Source organism: Cephus cinctus, unplaced genomic scaffold, assembly GCF_000341935.2.
Source record: "Cephus cinctus unplaced genomic scaffold, Ccin1 Ccin1_scaffold0564, whole genome shotgun sequence".
NCBI classification, from domain to species: domain Eukaryota; kingdom Metazoa; phylum Arthropoda; class Insecta; order Hymenoptera; family Cephidae; genus Cephus; species Cephus cinctus.
The window spans coordinates 679,842-694,702 of record NW_014333216.1 but is presented as its reverse complement, the minus strand read 5'-3'; the positions used below and the strand labels follow the sequence as shown (position 1 = coordinate 694,702).

At 38.8% G+C, this 14,861-nt stretch overlaps 1 protein-coding gene across 9 annotated transcripts in view; it reads left to right on the top strand.

Annotated features, from left to right (window-relative positions):
* The window catches only part of LOC107268525 (protein bicaudal C), a 30,073-nt gene that overhangs the window by 6,674 nt on the left and 8,538 nt on the right, over positions 1-14,861 (top strand). For 7 of the 9 annotated variants that reach the window (XM_025085763.1, XM_025085764.1, XM_015741379.2 and 4 more), the window contains one exon: positions 8,182-8,251. In XM_025085763.1, the coding sequence (XP_024941531.1) occupies positions 8,182-8,251 (70 nt within the window). Of the gene's footprint in view, positions 1-6,723; positions 7,999-8,181; positions 8,252-14,861 lie in introns of those variants that run through there. The other 2 variants (XM_025085766.1, XM_025085767.1) reach the window with 2 other exon arrangements.

Here is a 14,861-nt window from a genome sequence, read left to right as displayed (position 1 = left end):
GAATTGGATTTCAATTTATTAACAGTCTCTCGGAATAAATCGCACTGGCGCTATTTTCTTTTTCAAATTTTTCACGTCATTCGATCCTGCAATTACTCTCTTATGCCATTGACGAATAGCTTCCCGATTCTTCTTCGTTACACTCGTAGATCAGTAGAACAACCGATCTTTTTACTGATCGATGTCAGTTGCGTAATTTGGGAAATTCCAAGATACTCAGCTGTTTTTCGTAAACGCTCATAGAAATAATCAATATACGTATACATACTAAACCCACAAGGGGACATTATGCATAGCGGAAATTTTGAATCAGGCGATTTCTAATCTCGCGTGATATAAAATCGGATGGTAATATATCGCAGCATCGGCTGACTGTTTACTTGACGGTTCTTGATGTTATCGCCGAAAACTAAAATTTCACTCAAAATTACTACCTCGGATCGATACTTTCTAATCGACTCGTTTATAAACTCACCATCCGTTCTTGCGATTCTTCGATCGTGAAATAAAAATGGCGGCTGTTCCGCTTCGCGATAATGTTGATGACCCGTGCCGAAATACCGGATGATTGTTTTTACAAGAACATTTTGTTGCCATTGTTGAGTAACACTCGACGGTCGGACGAATCGTTAATTGTTGTTTGAGTAATCGTCTCGAGATCGCCAATTCCACTAGATCGATCGTACGAAAGAGCAAAAGCAATGCAATTCCATAGAAAAAAATTGTTAAAAAAAAAATTCAAAAATTCTTATTCCGTCATGCCCATATAAGCGATGACGTAAAATATTTTAACTGATTCATTAATATTGTTCGGCATCGAGCGTTTCGAATTTAATGAAAATATTCGCCAACGATTTTATCCGATTACAAGAAAAATAAAGAATAATCTCAATAATCGATCGCTCGCACGACTTATTTACGTGCTAATATAAAAAACCGGTATAATACCAATAAATATATATATTACTGGTTATATTACCAATGAATTTTATTAACACTTATAATCGATCGCACGCGTCATATACGAATGCCCACTTCCACGATTTTCGTCCTTGTTGAGATTATGCGAAAATTAATCGTACACACGTTACGTCTATTTAAAACGTGCTTATTTGTTTGTTTGTTTTTTTCACAGAGAGAGAGGAAACAGCCTCGAAATTATCGGCGTTTAAATCATTATTAATTGTTCAGTGTCATCGAACGCCATATTCTTCACGGAATCATATTTTGCAAACTTTGCCTGTGTGACTAAGACATTACCCTACCTACTAGCCATATGTATATTCCTGTCTGATGCTGCCTGAATATAACCACTATATCATTCCATATATATGACTTATGAAAATAAGAATATCCAGGAATAAAAGTATATCTCTTTTATTCCCATGGGCGTACCCTTGTAAAATAACTCGAAAAGTGAAAAATGGCCGCCGTGATATTACCATCAGTACATGGTCCAGTTTACCTAAGACATATATATATTTGAAAAATACATAATATCCCATATACATGGCAAAAGTTTTATATCTCTCAGGAAACGTCAGATTTGTATCTGGTATCGATATACGAAAGGAAAAGAAAAAAAATCTTGAGCAATGACTCAATGCAAATTTCGATGCAATTGCATTGGAAGAAACCTCATAAATATTGACTCTCAGCCGAGAGTTTCGTCAGAATTTTTCCGTGAATACTTTCTTATAAGCATTTAAACGCTAAATCATACTTGAAGTATGTTACTTACACGCCGGGACACTTTTATACAGAATTCAAGCATAATATCGACATATGTTCGCGTATCCACGTGCATCACACGTAACGTGATCGTGTATTCACATATGTACGTCCACACATGGAATCGTGCGCGGGTAATAATTATGTAAGGACAGTGTAACCAATGACACCGCAAGGGAAGGATGATTATAAAAAATGTAACGCGAAGGAAAATTTTTTGGAAAGTTTTGAGTAACCAAAAAAAATATTTAATTTTTTCTCTTGATTTTTTTTTATCATTTTTTTTTTTTAATACCATGCAGGTATACCGTTTCTCATTTTAATCTTGACTATATTCGTCAGTCACCCTTCTTTATTTACGTTTTCACTTGTTCATCCCGTCTTGTTAGCATATTCCAATATTGACTGGGTATATCTCGGGTCTTGGATGATCCGCCAAAGGGGAATTCGCGACGAGGCGACGCCGAGCGCATCAAACCGTTGAAATCGAACCCCCACGTATGTATTGCGCGTCGACACGTTTTTCCGGAAATGCGAACGCGCCGTGATGCATGGTCTTGAAATTGGAGAACGTGGTAGGACAACTTTTGTTCACGTTACCATGAACGCTTAAATTTTGTACGTAACAATGAAATGGCAGTGGTTAAAAAAATTAGTCAGTACGACGATACTGGCGCTTCTTTTTTATCACTGTGAATATATATCACGTAATGGCACGTGCATGCTGATTGGTTAACCAGAAGAACAGGCTTGACGTTTTTTTATTTCTGCCTGCCAAAAGCAGAGCAAGTGGCTGCGTCAGTGTTACAAATACAAAGGTAAGTCTCGTAGAAAGACGTAAAAAAAAAAAAAAAGAAACAACAACACGTCGACCTAGCTAAATGTCAGATGTACGATCAAAGAATCAAAATTCGATTTGGAATATGTCAAACTTTCGTGATATCTAGGCAAAGGAGGTAATTTTTAAAAAAATTGGTTTCTCATTATCAAATTCTTACCTTTATCGTATTTTTAGCGAAAGATCCTTCTTTCGATATAAAATACATTTCGAGTCGTCTAAGTGTACCAGCAGATTACAAGGGAATTGCTAATAGACATTGAAAAAAAAATTCATCCGCCATTGACCACGCGCAGTGTTGCCAACTGATGCTGTGCTTCATCAGTTGCATATACACGCTGTCGAATCAGACAACCATCCGTCGGAAACAAATGGCTCTGTATATTTTGCTACAGTATTGGATATAGCAGGTTCTATTTATAGATGCGAATGAATATAATAAAAGAAGAAGAAAAATATTAATTTACAAGCAATTTGAATTAAATGTCCATACATCATAATAAATTAAAGGATTTATCATGCGAACCAGTATATGAGTGGTTCGTGATACTATTTTTGTATTATGATTCCTTTCAGCACGAGATTCAGTGGTATTTATAAAAAGGAAAAAAGATAAGAATATTTTTTTTTCGAATATTAAAACAACCGATCACCGTGTCCAGTTTTCACGTCGTGTTTCATTTACAAGGCGATACCGAATAATTGTCCGCGTCAGGTTAGGTTAGAATGATCAATGGGAAATCGTGCCTGCGGCATTTATTACGTATCAAGGATATTCTCGTATCAGGAATAAATGTATCGCAACGATGTTACGTATGTGAGGACGTGACGATCGGATCATGGCGGTAGGTGAATAACGTTTGTATCAATGTTATACGTGGTTGGACGTCTTACGTCGTCATTTTGTACAACCAGAGGCCAAAGGCTGACGCAACGCGTCGTTACGCTCGGTAGATTTCCGTAAAAGTTTCCGTAAGGTCTGCGTTATCGTTGTACGCGTCAAGAAGGAAAGGACCAGATAAACATTGTAGTGCAACGAGTTAAGCCTTAAGCCTGGTACGCAAGTTCATCCGATAGACATTCCCGTACAGTCCGTTATGAAAGTATTCGGATTTACATACGATTGATTTATCCGACCGTTGACTTACGATTTCTTTTTTACGGATGGATAAGTTAAAATATTTTCTTTCAAATTGAATAATTTTTCATTGAATCTCAAAATTAGGCTTTTTTTTTCTTCAAATTTACCGCCACACCTCGATTCGCCTCATTGCCCGCGATGACTCCTGTCTCGCGCACTTCTACGACTCTATTAATATCATAGGTGGAACGAAACTGTTACTTATATATGACATAATTTTAGAACAGTACATACGGTACAAGCGTGGCGACTACGTGCAATGTAAACGACAAGTCAGGCTTGAATATTAATATCAAGGTGAATTCGTATAGGTGATCAGTGGTGGAATTAAAAAAATTTTTTTTTACAAATTCGAAAAATTTAATTAATGAATTTATCGACTTCTCCCTTATCGGCTTTTGATTTACTTATTATTCGCGGGACGACCGCGATTTATCGTTACATGAAAATAATCTGCGTCGAACCGGATGATCTTTCTCGAGAATCGATAATAAATATTTACTTGACACACTGATAGTCTTGAACTTTGTTTTCTTCCTTTTCTTTTCTTTTCTTTTTTTTTTTCTTGATTTTTATTTACACATTTTTTCTATTATTTCCTGCTTCTTCTTCTTCCTCTCCGCAAAATTCTATTTTTATCCACTCGAAATTCTTTATTATTCAAATAGAACGCTTCTCGCTCGATTAGCTCAATTTGTAGAAAATAAAAATATTTTATATTTCCACAATATTCTTGGCCTCGACCGAAGGTGCCTTCACACTGTGTACACACCCACGCGAAATAAACACATGTGCACATATTGCGTTAAGGATTTTCTTGTATTTGTTTCGCGACGGCGCTTACGCAACGTCAAAGGCCGATCCGCCAATTTTGGAATCGATCTCGAATCCCCATCCCGAAATACACTTTGGCAAATAAATATAATAACAACAACTGCGTCTAGAAATTATGCAATTGCACGTAAGAAAACGAAGGTCTCACTATTTTCTCGACGCTCGACACGACCCGTGAACCAAACAACAAGGCTAGTTTGCAATTCCAATCGACTTTGTATATTCGCTTTGTCATATGTCACTCATACAATTTCTGGTATCGATACCAACAAAACCTACATGTACGCACGGCTTACATATCCCACATGTACAGATACGTATCATGCGCGTAAGCCTCTATCTGACTTAAGTCGCTGCAATGCGATAGCCGATTCTGACGTAAGAGCAAACAAACGAATTCACGCTGATTCAAAGAAATATTTTTGAATTTGGCGCGTTTAAATATCTCACTCTTGTTCATCTGACGTATCAGTTTACTCAATTGATATTTCTCATATATATTCTTATCCTAGATTGTTTGCTATGTAAACACAATATAGCGTATTACGTCACGACGTATAGTTACGTGTATATATATATATTTTTTTTTTTTTCGAGCAGACTAAATCGGGTCGTGAGGGGTCTGTGAATTTTTAGTGTGCAAAAATAGAAATTGCACGGAGATTCACGTGACCCAGAAAGATATTGCGAATTCTTATCGAGGGCGAATTTTCGAATTTCAAATTTACGATTCCTTTATGGAAAGAACAGAGAATCGGCTGTCGGGTCATTCGAATCCTGGAACCTCGTAAGACCTTTGTATTTATGGTCTGCATTTATGGGTTTATCGGTACGGGGTAATTGGTACGTCATGCTGGTTTTTATTTGGTCAATTGTTTCTTCCACGTTATTTCACTCAATCTTTCGATACATTTAATAAGCTTATTAAGGTACGAGGGTTATTTGTTTTTTTCGAAAATTTTTCTCAAGTCACTCGTAAATTTTTACGAGCATACGTATACGTTTTGTAGGTTAATTTTGAAAATAAAAAAAATTGAAAATTATTCGTAACCGTATCAGACTTGTTTCTATGGGAGGGTGAAAACGTGGCTGATACCTCTTACTGGTGTAACCATAAATTAATGTACGTTTAAATGGACTATAATTATTTATCCGCGGCGATTAAAAATATGCACAATTAAATGCAGGATAAACAATGGTTAATTGAAATTATGAAAATTATCATTTAATCGTTAATTTCATACGTTGCATAGAAATCTAGCCGGTAGAGCTATTTAGAATGACTTTATATATAATTGGGGTAAAACTATCTACTTGTTATATATTTTATACCCATCTGAAGTACGTACTGGGTTAACGTTAAAGGGTTAGAATTAATATAAAATGTTTACGACCCTTAGAAATGCTAATTACTTTATAACCTCTTTGGCCATATCCTTGATGAAATACAGGGAAATTATAAATCCTCTTACACCCCGCACCCCCACCCCCACTTCCACCCAGCCTGCCATACAAAATGCACATTTAATTACACTTCATCCCTTTTGCTTATATTCGGCACCTTTTGCTTTTCCATCGTCAAAGGATTTTCAATTTTCTTTTCATCCAATAGGACCATCCCGTTCCACGTACACTCTTGATCCATCGTTATCAATTTACAATGTCAAAGCAATTCGTTTTCTAAATTTTTTTGTTTCAAAATTTAATTTATCTCAAAAAATTACTCACGTTACTCAGTTCCGGACGAATCGAACAGTGGCGTTTATCTGATACTGTAAACAGATACCCTTATCGGAGTACAGCTATTAATACGGTGTGTGCATATATACGTAGTGGAAAGATAAAAAGTGACGCGTGTAGGTGTATATACCATTTGTTTTTATGAAAAAGATAGTGATGAAATTTTCAAAATTTCAATGGTCGTGAAAATGAATTTTTAAAAAATGACATTGCTCAATTACTTATTATGACGAAATTATAAAATTTTCAAGGCCAATTTCAATTATTTATATCCGGCCGTCCTCTCGATCATGTGTCATCGTTTACCTGGTGGTCTCTTATGAGTTTACGAATCGCCAATTTCACTCCGGGTAAGCAAGGCGAGACATGGTGGAGAGAGTGGGGAGGAAACCGTGACGCCAAGTGGGAGGCGGTTACCGAGACCAACCCGTTATATTATCTCGAATTAGTCAGTCAGTCGTGCCAGGGATCCCGTAGACGTACGGCAGTACCGCTAGTTGGTATTGTGAAAGGGAAAAAGAAAAAAATAAGTAAATAAAAGACGGAAAAATTGTTAATCCGTCAATTAAAACCCCCACGCGACATTGCGTCATATACAATATATATTTAATAGTCATTTGTATTAATATCCCGTAATTCGTTACTGGCGTGATCGCTCTCGGTTGTTTGCCTGTATGTGTAATTAATATATTTATTAAAAAAAAAAAGAGGTCAGCTAAATTCAGTGCTGCCAACAGTATGCGTACGACGATCTACCTTGGCGCGTGCTGTAGTCGCGATAATTTCGAGGTGGTGAAACTCAAGTAACCGGCGGTGGAATTTTTTTATTTCCAAAAAAAAAGAAATTGCTCGATTGTGAAAAAGTGACTGCTTCGTTGCTGACTTCATTCTTCCGCCGATCTTTACCCTTTTCTTTTTCTTTTATCACTGCACGTTATATCGTATATCTATACATAACGACCCACGACGATTCCCACGCGGAATCCGAAATAAATCCTTTCTTTCTCTTTGTCCTTACGCAAGAATTGGCAACCTGGTGAATATCCTTTAATAACGCGTGTGCAGAGCTTGTATACCTATATACGAGACATACGTATAATACACACGTCAGCTTGTGAAAGTAAGCAGAGTGATTCCTCGTTAAGCATACCGTGAAATTATATCGGGATATAATAATATATTCATCGACGTATATATATATATATATATAGATATATATCAAATAGATATCAGCAGTGCGTAGGTGCGTGACAAAATGGCACAGCTCTTGTGTTACATGTGATTTGGCTGGTGTCCTGTGATGACGTGAGTGTATAGGTGCGTGGATAAAAGTAGGAAAAAAATAAAATAAATAACAAAGTGGCGCACGGTCGAAGACTGAGGAAAATAAGAGAAAAAATTGAGACGTGAGATCTTCTAATAAATTCAAATTTCCCGCTCCTTCGAATTTCACCGTTTGAACGTCCCTTGCGCTTCGGTCTCGCGTCGTTTCACCCTCGGCACATCCGGACCGTGTCTATCGGCCCGACGTCCGTCTGTCAATCCTGACTCGAGGCTTCCGTTACGCAGCGAACGAAACGTCAAAAACGAAAGAAACACGACTGCTTGACAAACGGGATTTTACCGTGATTCTTCTGGCCGGCGACTTTCTCCCACGACACGTCGTCCCTTGAACTTCTTACCTCATTGGCTGTCGTTTACGACAATGACTGTGGTAATGGCTAATTACGTTATCTGTCACAATGTTGCATCAACACGTGTTACGTTGGCTTAGTCACCAGCGGGGTCTTTCGCTTTCCATCGACGTCGTCGATCTTATCGACGTACGTCGATATCTAGCGATCGACCTCGACGATTTTTATTATCGATACTAACTCGCACCTATCGATTGTTTCAGGTTATGGAGGAAACGAATACCTTTGTCACGTGGCCCTCGAGACTGAAAATTGGAGCGAAGTCGAAGAAAGGTAAGAAAAAATATATATATATTTTTATACATTCTATCAATATATTTTAATCGACTAAATATATATATATATATATATATATATATGTATTCACATAATCTAATATGTTTACGAGACTATTTTTGCGATAACAATTCCACTATCTTATTATGTAGTGGGAAACAACAAGGTGCCGTCCTTGACCGAACGTGTCACGTATTGTATGACAAGCCGAGTTTCCAAACGCGCAAATCTTGTCAAACTTTTCCTAGCGTCACTGCGTCACGACGGACTCGACAGCAGCTTGTTATAAAGACAGAAAAATACGGACAATGGCAATAAATATATATATATATATATATATATATATATATATAAAATACGTTTTCTATGCAAACGTACAAAATTTGTATTCACTCTACCCGCGTATTTCGCAAGAGCTTCGTCGTAGTAAAGCGATCGGATATCGCAGTTTTATTCGCCAAAGGTGCAACAGGTGGCTGCTGTTTCGAGCGGGACAATATTTCGCTCGACGGCAAACAAAATAATTTCGAGTTCTGTTATGTGCCGTGTCCGTCGGTTGGTTTGGTCTTGTGGCGCTTTTGGCGAATATTACAATATTTCGTTAAGCCGTTCGTTTGCTTGGACTTCCAAGACACATATCGCACTTGAGGCTCTCGAAAGGGGTTATTTAAAGGCCCGACGGCATTGCTCTCGGCTTACGTGCCAGGAAACGTACGCGTACGTTGTCGCAGCTTGCATTATGTGTACACATGGTATGTAGCACGTGCTATATATATATATATATATATATACACGTCGAATATACGAAGAGTACGTACAATTCCATAACAGTCTACGATACAGCATTGGATATTGAGATCGGATATATTTGCTTTTCTTTTCTCCACATATGGAGTATCACACGAGCGCTAAAATAAGTATCAGGAACCCGGCCGGCCCTCCGATAATGACACCATGCGTGACGTTTGGACAATAGGATTGCATGTGTTTATATGCACAACGCGTAAGAGGCAGAAAGGAGTCTGACGATGGTCCTTAGGAGGTCGGGTTGAGGTCGGGCTAACTTATTCGATATTATGCAAAAGTCGGATACTCGGTGAACTTATATGTTTTTAAAAAAATGTTACCAGCTTTGTATACTATGTGTATATACACATACATATATTTAAAAAAATTTGTTTATACGATCGGTGCAAGGGGGGTTAATCGTTTCGGCGATATGTCGACAGTTGTTGCAGTATGCACGAGCCACGATTATTATGTTTATTATATGAGTATTATGGAAACTTTTCGGTGATTCATTCCTTTCACGTGACCCGCCGTACAGCTGTTGCGGTTCCTTCCGAATTGGTTTCGCGTGACAGAACTTTTATTTCGCATGGTTTTGCTTTTTCTCGTCGTTTCTCGGGCACTTGCATTAATTTTTCTTTTCTTTTCTTCTATCGCGCGACGAGAGCTCGTTTCATCGGGAGAAGCAAATTTTGGGAACGTTCAACTCTTTCGAAAATTGGGTGTTTAACGATGCCGCTCTTTAACGCGTCTCGCTTCTAAGTCATTTAGATTTTTTTTTTTACCTACGGTTAATTAAGACAGTGGTTGTCAACTTGGACGTTGCTGGAATTCATTTTTTTTTTTTCAAATTGTATATCTAGTCTGGCAAATTTTCGAAAGAGAATATACACGCGCTCCTGTCTTTGTCTTTCTTCTCGAAACGTCTGCTCGTTCATTGACACGTATCTTGCTTTGGATTCGATACTATTTTTGGATCGAGCGCTGTTATTTCCGAGGGAAAAAGCAAACACGTAATTTCACTATAAATTTTGGTCATGACCGTTATCGTTGCTTACGTCATTTCGATTCTCCATGTTGTATCGGTACTTTTTGTATTTATTTATTTATTTATTTTTTCTTCGTTGGCACAGACACCGAAGCACAATGATAATTCGTAATTGCCACTTTGTCCGCGACGAACTAACCGTTAAACGTTCGGCATCCTTTACCCGTGATGACTATTTAAACGAAGCGTCAGCGGTGCTCAATCCGTGTCATCGACGTTAAAGTCACGATCACGAAATCACCTTTCTAAAATCATTCACTCGTCTCCGAGCTTCACCCGACCGTCTTAATAATAACGGTGACGTGCATGCGCCATTTTAAATTTAGCGTGTAGTACGAATTGTAGCCGCTTCGCGCGCGACACTCGAATGCCGTTTCGGGTAACGACGCTCACGGGTTCGTCACCAAGTCCGAAGAATTGATCGTTCATTGATCGTTCGAGATCTCGAATTGTCCACGTTCGATTCCTCCGATCGCGCTTTGTGCCTCGACTGTAATACGAAGGATCATTTATTATATCGACGCGTGCATCGTTCGATGAATGAGTCGTCGTGGTGACGCTCAGGTGGCGCCACTGGTTATCGTCCGGCCGTCGTTGCGGCTCGACGGTTACATTTCAATGGTGTTTGCTTCATTCTTTTCTTCGGCGAATCTCGCGCATGCGCCCAACGTCGCCCGGGCGCGGGTTGAACGTTGAAAAATTGCAGACGGTTGGCCTCGATTAAATTAGTGGATAATTAGTAAATAGTGCCACTGTAAAATTCCACTGATACTCAGCCCAGGCTCTCGGTCGGGGACAGTGCGTGTGTCCTGTCACGTAACCTGGAAATGTACGACGGTTCGTACCTTACATCGCTACTGTCATTTGTATATACAATGACGCGCGTTCAAACGTACGATCTTGGGCCTTATCATTTCTTTCCGCGGCTCTGGCGGTCGCACGCAATTGGAGCAGCTGTTTATCTATCCGATCGTCGCGCACGTTATATTTAAAATTTATTTTATTTACATTAACGTAATACGATATCGTTGATCCGTAATAATTATATTATCGAAAGGACATGAAAATTATGTTATTCACGAGTAATTAATTTTTTTTTTTATCTACTTTAACGTTTCATTAACTCAAACGCTCTTAAATGTATTCGCGTTCTATTATCGTCGTGGAAGTTACGCCATTTGGTAGGTATAAGTGTGCTAATGTATGCTTATCAGTTACATCATTAGTTGTTACCAAAGTATCGATTAGGTTGATTTGCGACGATAGATTATTTATGATTAATTATCGGGTCGCCTCGATCACTCGCACGATACTCTGTATCGTAGTCACTTCGTTTTATTAATGAATAACAGGGCTTGCACTCATTGTTATTGGTACAAATTATACAGACTTTTTCCTTACGAGCTACTGACTTTTGTTTTGCTCAAAAATTACCATTGAAGAACGTTATCTCGCACAAACTGCGTCGCCGTAATGTTTTCTGGCAAAAATTTGTGGGTCAGTTTAGCCAAATTTAATAGTCATCTTTTATAACGAAGTAAATCCGAATGACCAAGCAACGTATTATGCAAAAAGTTTCTGCATAAAAAATCACAATAACAATATATATATATATACTGTATATATATATATATACTATAATCAAGGATGAATTGTCCGTTAGTTATTTCCAGATGACACCTAAAGTTTCCGTCGCGTTAACGGCTCCTTATTGGGTCGGTCCGTGTGATCAATGCGAACGTTGATAAAATCTAGTTACGTCTCGATACGAACTGAAGCATAAGTAGCGAGAGAAGAGAATCGAAAACCATATGAGTTTTATATGGTAATATGGTTTGAAAAAAAAAAAAAAAAAAAAAAAAAAAAAAAAAAAAAAAAAAAAAAAAAAAAAAAAAAAAAAAAAAATATTTTTCGAGGACGCCAAGCTCTTGGGAATGATCGATGATATTTTTAGATATCAATTCAGAGCAGTAGATCTGGAACGAGAGTCGTGCGAAAACTTGGCCAGTAGCAAGGAAGGAAGACGATGCTAATGTGTGAGAGAAGCTGAAGGAAATAGATTCTGAAATGCGCACGAGGGATATGGGTAGGAAGAGAGGGGGAGAGAGAGATAGAGAGAGGTCTGGAAGGAGTGGAAGAAAGTGTATAAGAGAGAAAGGGAGAGAGACAGAGAGAGTGTACCTTGACCCAGAGCGACGAATGAAGACTTCGCGAAACGATGACACCGATTCGATGAGGCCACTTGTGCCTAGCATTTCTGGGTCATTGTTCTAATTCGGACTCGCCACTTGGTAACGTCATTGTGCTTATGATTTTTTTTCTTAAAAAAAAAAAAAAAATCATTTTTTTGTCTTCACGTTTTACTTCACTCGGTACCATCCCCCGTCACTTCACACTGAGCGAAGCCGCGTAGCTCGGCGCTCTCGGCGCCCCTCAGCTATAGTGCCAATTTCGCTCGCTCCGTAATCCATTCGCGTGTTATACCTGCATCTATTTTTAAGCGAACTGTTTTCGTTGCACGTGAATTTTTTGGAATTTTTCTTCTTGCCAATCCTACGTTATCGACCGGAATAGGACTGGTCAAAGCAGTTGCTCGCATACTGGGATTTAACGATACGCACCGAAGAGGACGACTGTTTTCATTTCGATCTGTGTGCGATGAAGGGTTTGTGTTTTATTTTTTATTAATTTTTTTTATAATAATACATAATATATAATTTTTTTAATTTATCCATTTGCAATTATCCGAATCTTACGTCTGCGCACGGTATCGAAATCGTCGTCCAAATCACTTGGTAAAATCGGTAAAAATTCACGAACGTAATACCGATTAATATTTTTATTCCGATTGCGTAAGTCGACCCACGAACGATTCTCGTCTTGGAAAACTTTCACTCGGGGAAAAATACATCTAATCGGTAATCGATAGCGCGGTGACGTCACGTTGCAAATCGTGCCATCGGGATCGTTCGTTGCAATTCAATCTGGAAGGCTTTCGAACAAAGTCATGGCATGAATCGCTCTGGCTCCCAGTTGTTTTTTCAAAATCGTTGTTAAAGTTCAAAATTGCCAGTCACGTGTTAATTTTGGGTAATGCCTACTTAGCGGTTTCACTTTTCATTCTAGGAATTGCGAAATTCTCACACGAGCCTCAGGTCCCCTGTGAATGAAAATGTGTTCGCTCTACTGCAAACACACAAATATATGTGCATATATAGCATGTTCATTTCTGGACAATATATATATCTATATCTATCTATACACGGGTGTGATGCGAAGCTGAATTTACTTATCGCGCATATTCCTCGGGACGTAATTAATTGTTAATGAGCAACGCTCACGGAAATTTGTAAACGAAGTGGTTTGCCCGAGGCCACCTTTGGATAACCTCTGACCTACGATTAATACATTGAGTAAGCCCAAGTCGACGATACGACTATTTCTGGAGCACGTAAACGATCCAGAACATTGTACTTTGTTGCATTCGTTTGAGTGGACTCTTAAAATCTTCTTTTTTTTCTCTCAACCATATATGTTAAGGTTGAGGGGTCACGGCGGGATGGAAGTGAGATCGTGACACGGCCATATTATTCGGTATTTTAATATCTTACGTGAACGCCCCATACTTTATCACGCACCCGCGAACGTTAAACGTAATTAACAAAAAAAAAGTCACATGCTCACCTGTCACAGGTTGGTTGTCTGTTTAGCACGTGAATTAATTGTGCGAATAACTTGTCAAATTAAATTTGTAAAGTTTGACACTCTGTGGGTCACATGAGTATCAGCCGATTGTATCTGAATCGATATTCAGATTCTTACAGGCGATCGATTCTCGCACTCGGTATACGAGACAGTCGGAGTAGTCCATGACACGACATTATCCGGGGATTCCCCGAGTATATGTACCATTGAATCCAGGGGAATCCCAGTCGTGGACGATTTTACCCATTCCGATCGCTGACCCGTCCAACCTCACTTTGTTTCCTATCGCTTCTACCGAACCCATGTTCGTTGAAACAGGGTCATCGGTTAAGTATTTTTCACGACAAAATGGCGACGAATTTCACGACACTTTGTCATCGCCAAGTTCTTCTGGGTTTGTACAATCCGCTCTGACATCGATACCTCGAGGACACGCTTGACTTTGCTTCTGCTCGATATATTCTCTCTTTTTTAAATCCGTCATCCTGTTTCTACCGAAAATAAACCTCCTCTCCCGCATACGTCTATGCAAATTCAGATCGTGTTATTCTGCATCGCTATGGACTCTAAGGTCATGGATATATCCTCGTAACAACGAATAGTATAAACGGACCCAAGATATGTCGTTTCTTCACGCTAATAAACATTTTCGAGGCAGCGTAAGACGCACGTTAAATACCAAAAGTGCGATTAAACTTTGGCAAACGCTCGTATCGATAACTCGTTTATCGTTCATACGAAAATCACGTCGAACGAGGTTTATACTTATCTCATTGTAAATTACGTCTGAACACGATTTGTTGTTTTTTTTTCTTTTTTCCTTTTTTTTTTTGCCAGTATCGACGATCCGCAAGACCCGTTTCTTTCGTTGACTTATACAGTCGATCCTCGATCAATTTTTATTTCGCATGCACGAACCCATCGATGCCGTAATATAATCGATATCTTGTTTTCCTACGATTGGTCGAGCCGAAGTCAGGCGAACACGTAGGTCGACAAACAGCAGACGTAACGACCGAGACGATTCGAAGGAAAAAGATGGCGGTGTGTGAATTGTGGGGAGGG